We start from the raw sequence: 950 nt of genomic DNA on the forward strand, positions 1-950 counted from the left end.
TTGTATATCCGAGCTACAGTTCCCTGAATAAAACACTTTCATAAAAATATGGTTGACATTGGGTTAGATTCTTACGCCCAGTCCTCCCCCTCTTCCCCATGGCCCAGTCCTTTCCCCCATGGCCCAGTCCTTTCCCCCATGGCCCAGTCCTTTCCCCCATGGCCCAGTCCTTTCCCCCATGGCCCAGTCCTTTCCCCCATGGCCCAGTCCTTTCCCCCATGGCCCAGTCCTTTCCCCCATGGCCCAGTCCTTTCCCCCATGGCCCAGTCCTTTCCCCCATGGCCCAGTCCTTTCCCCCATGGCCCAGTCCTTTCCCCCATGGCCCAGTCCTTCCCCCTTCCCCATGGGCCAGTCCTTCCCCCTTCCCCATGGGCCAGTCCTTCCCCCTTCCCCATGGGCCAGTCCTTCCCCCTTCCCCATGGGCCAGTCCTTCCCCCTTCCCCATGGGCCAGTCCTTCCCCCTTCCCCATGGGCCAGTCCTTCCCCATGGCTTGCGTTGCTGTCAGACATGCACATGGGACTAGGTGTGGGGGGGTATGAACGTTTCTTTGTGTCCTCTGCAGGAGAAATGTCTCTGGAGGACCTCCTGAAGAAGTACTCCGTGGCGCAGACTGATGAAGAGGAGACGGTGGACCCAAGTGAAAGCAGCCTCATGTCTGAGCAGGAGACGTTCGGTTAGTGATTACAGGCAATGGGCCGGAGCCTGGGAGAGGAGTAGAAGAGGTCTGTGTAGTCCTCTATAAGGTTAGGCAGGACACAGAGGAGGAGAGACCTCTGACCAGGTGATGGGAGATATCTGTGGTTGGAGCACTACTCAGGGCCGGCCTTAGGGGTGTGCGAGCCGTGCGGCCGCACAGGGCGCCATGGCAACAAGGGCGCCGTGCGGCCGTCACAGCTCGTCCTGTGGGCGGCTTCTCTCCCCCTCACCGCTGGCCATCCGCTATTCCAGA

The 950-nt window shown here is 60.1% G+C and overlaps 1 protein-coding gene across 1 annotated transcript in view; it reads left to right on the forward strand.

Annotated features, from left to right (window-relative positions):
* LOC108803930 (helicase SRCAP-like) overlaps positions 1–950 on the forward strand; it is a 12,501-nt gene that overhangs the window by 10,624 nt on the left and 927 nt on the right. Inside the window, exon 10 of the mRNA XM_018575715.1 lies at positions 564–674. Within this exon, the coding sequence (XP_018431217.1) occupies positions 564–674 (111 nt within the window). The remainder of the gene's footprint in view (positions 1–563; positions 675–950) is intronic.

This window comes from Nanorana parkeri, unplaced genomic scaffold, assembly GCF_000935625.1.
Source record: "Nanorana parkeri isolate BGI_ZX_2015 unplaced genomic scaffold, ASM93562v1 scaffold4489, whole genome shotgun sequence".
NCBI lineage: Eukaryota > Metazoa > Chordata > Amphibia > Anura > Dicroglossidae > Nanorana > Nanorana parkeri.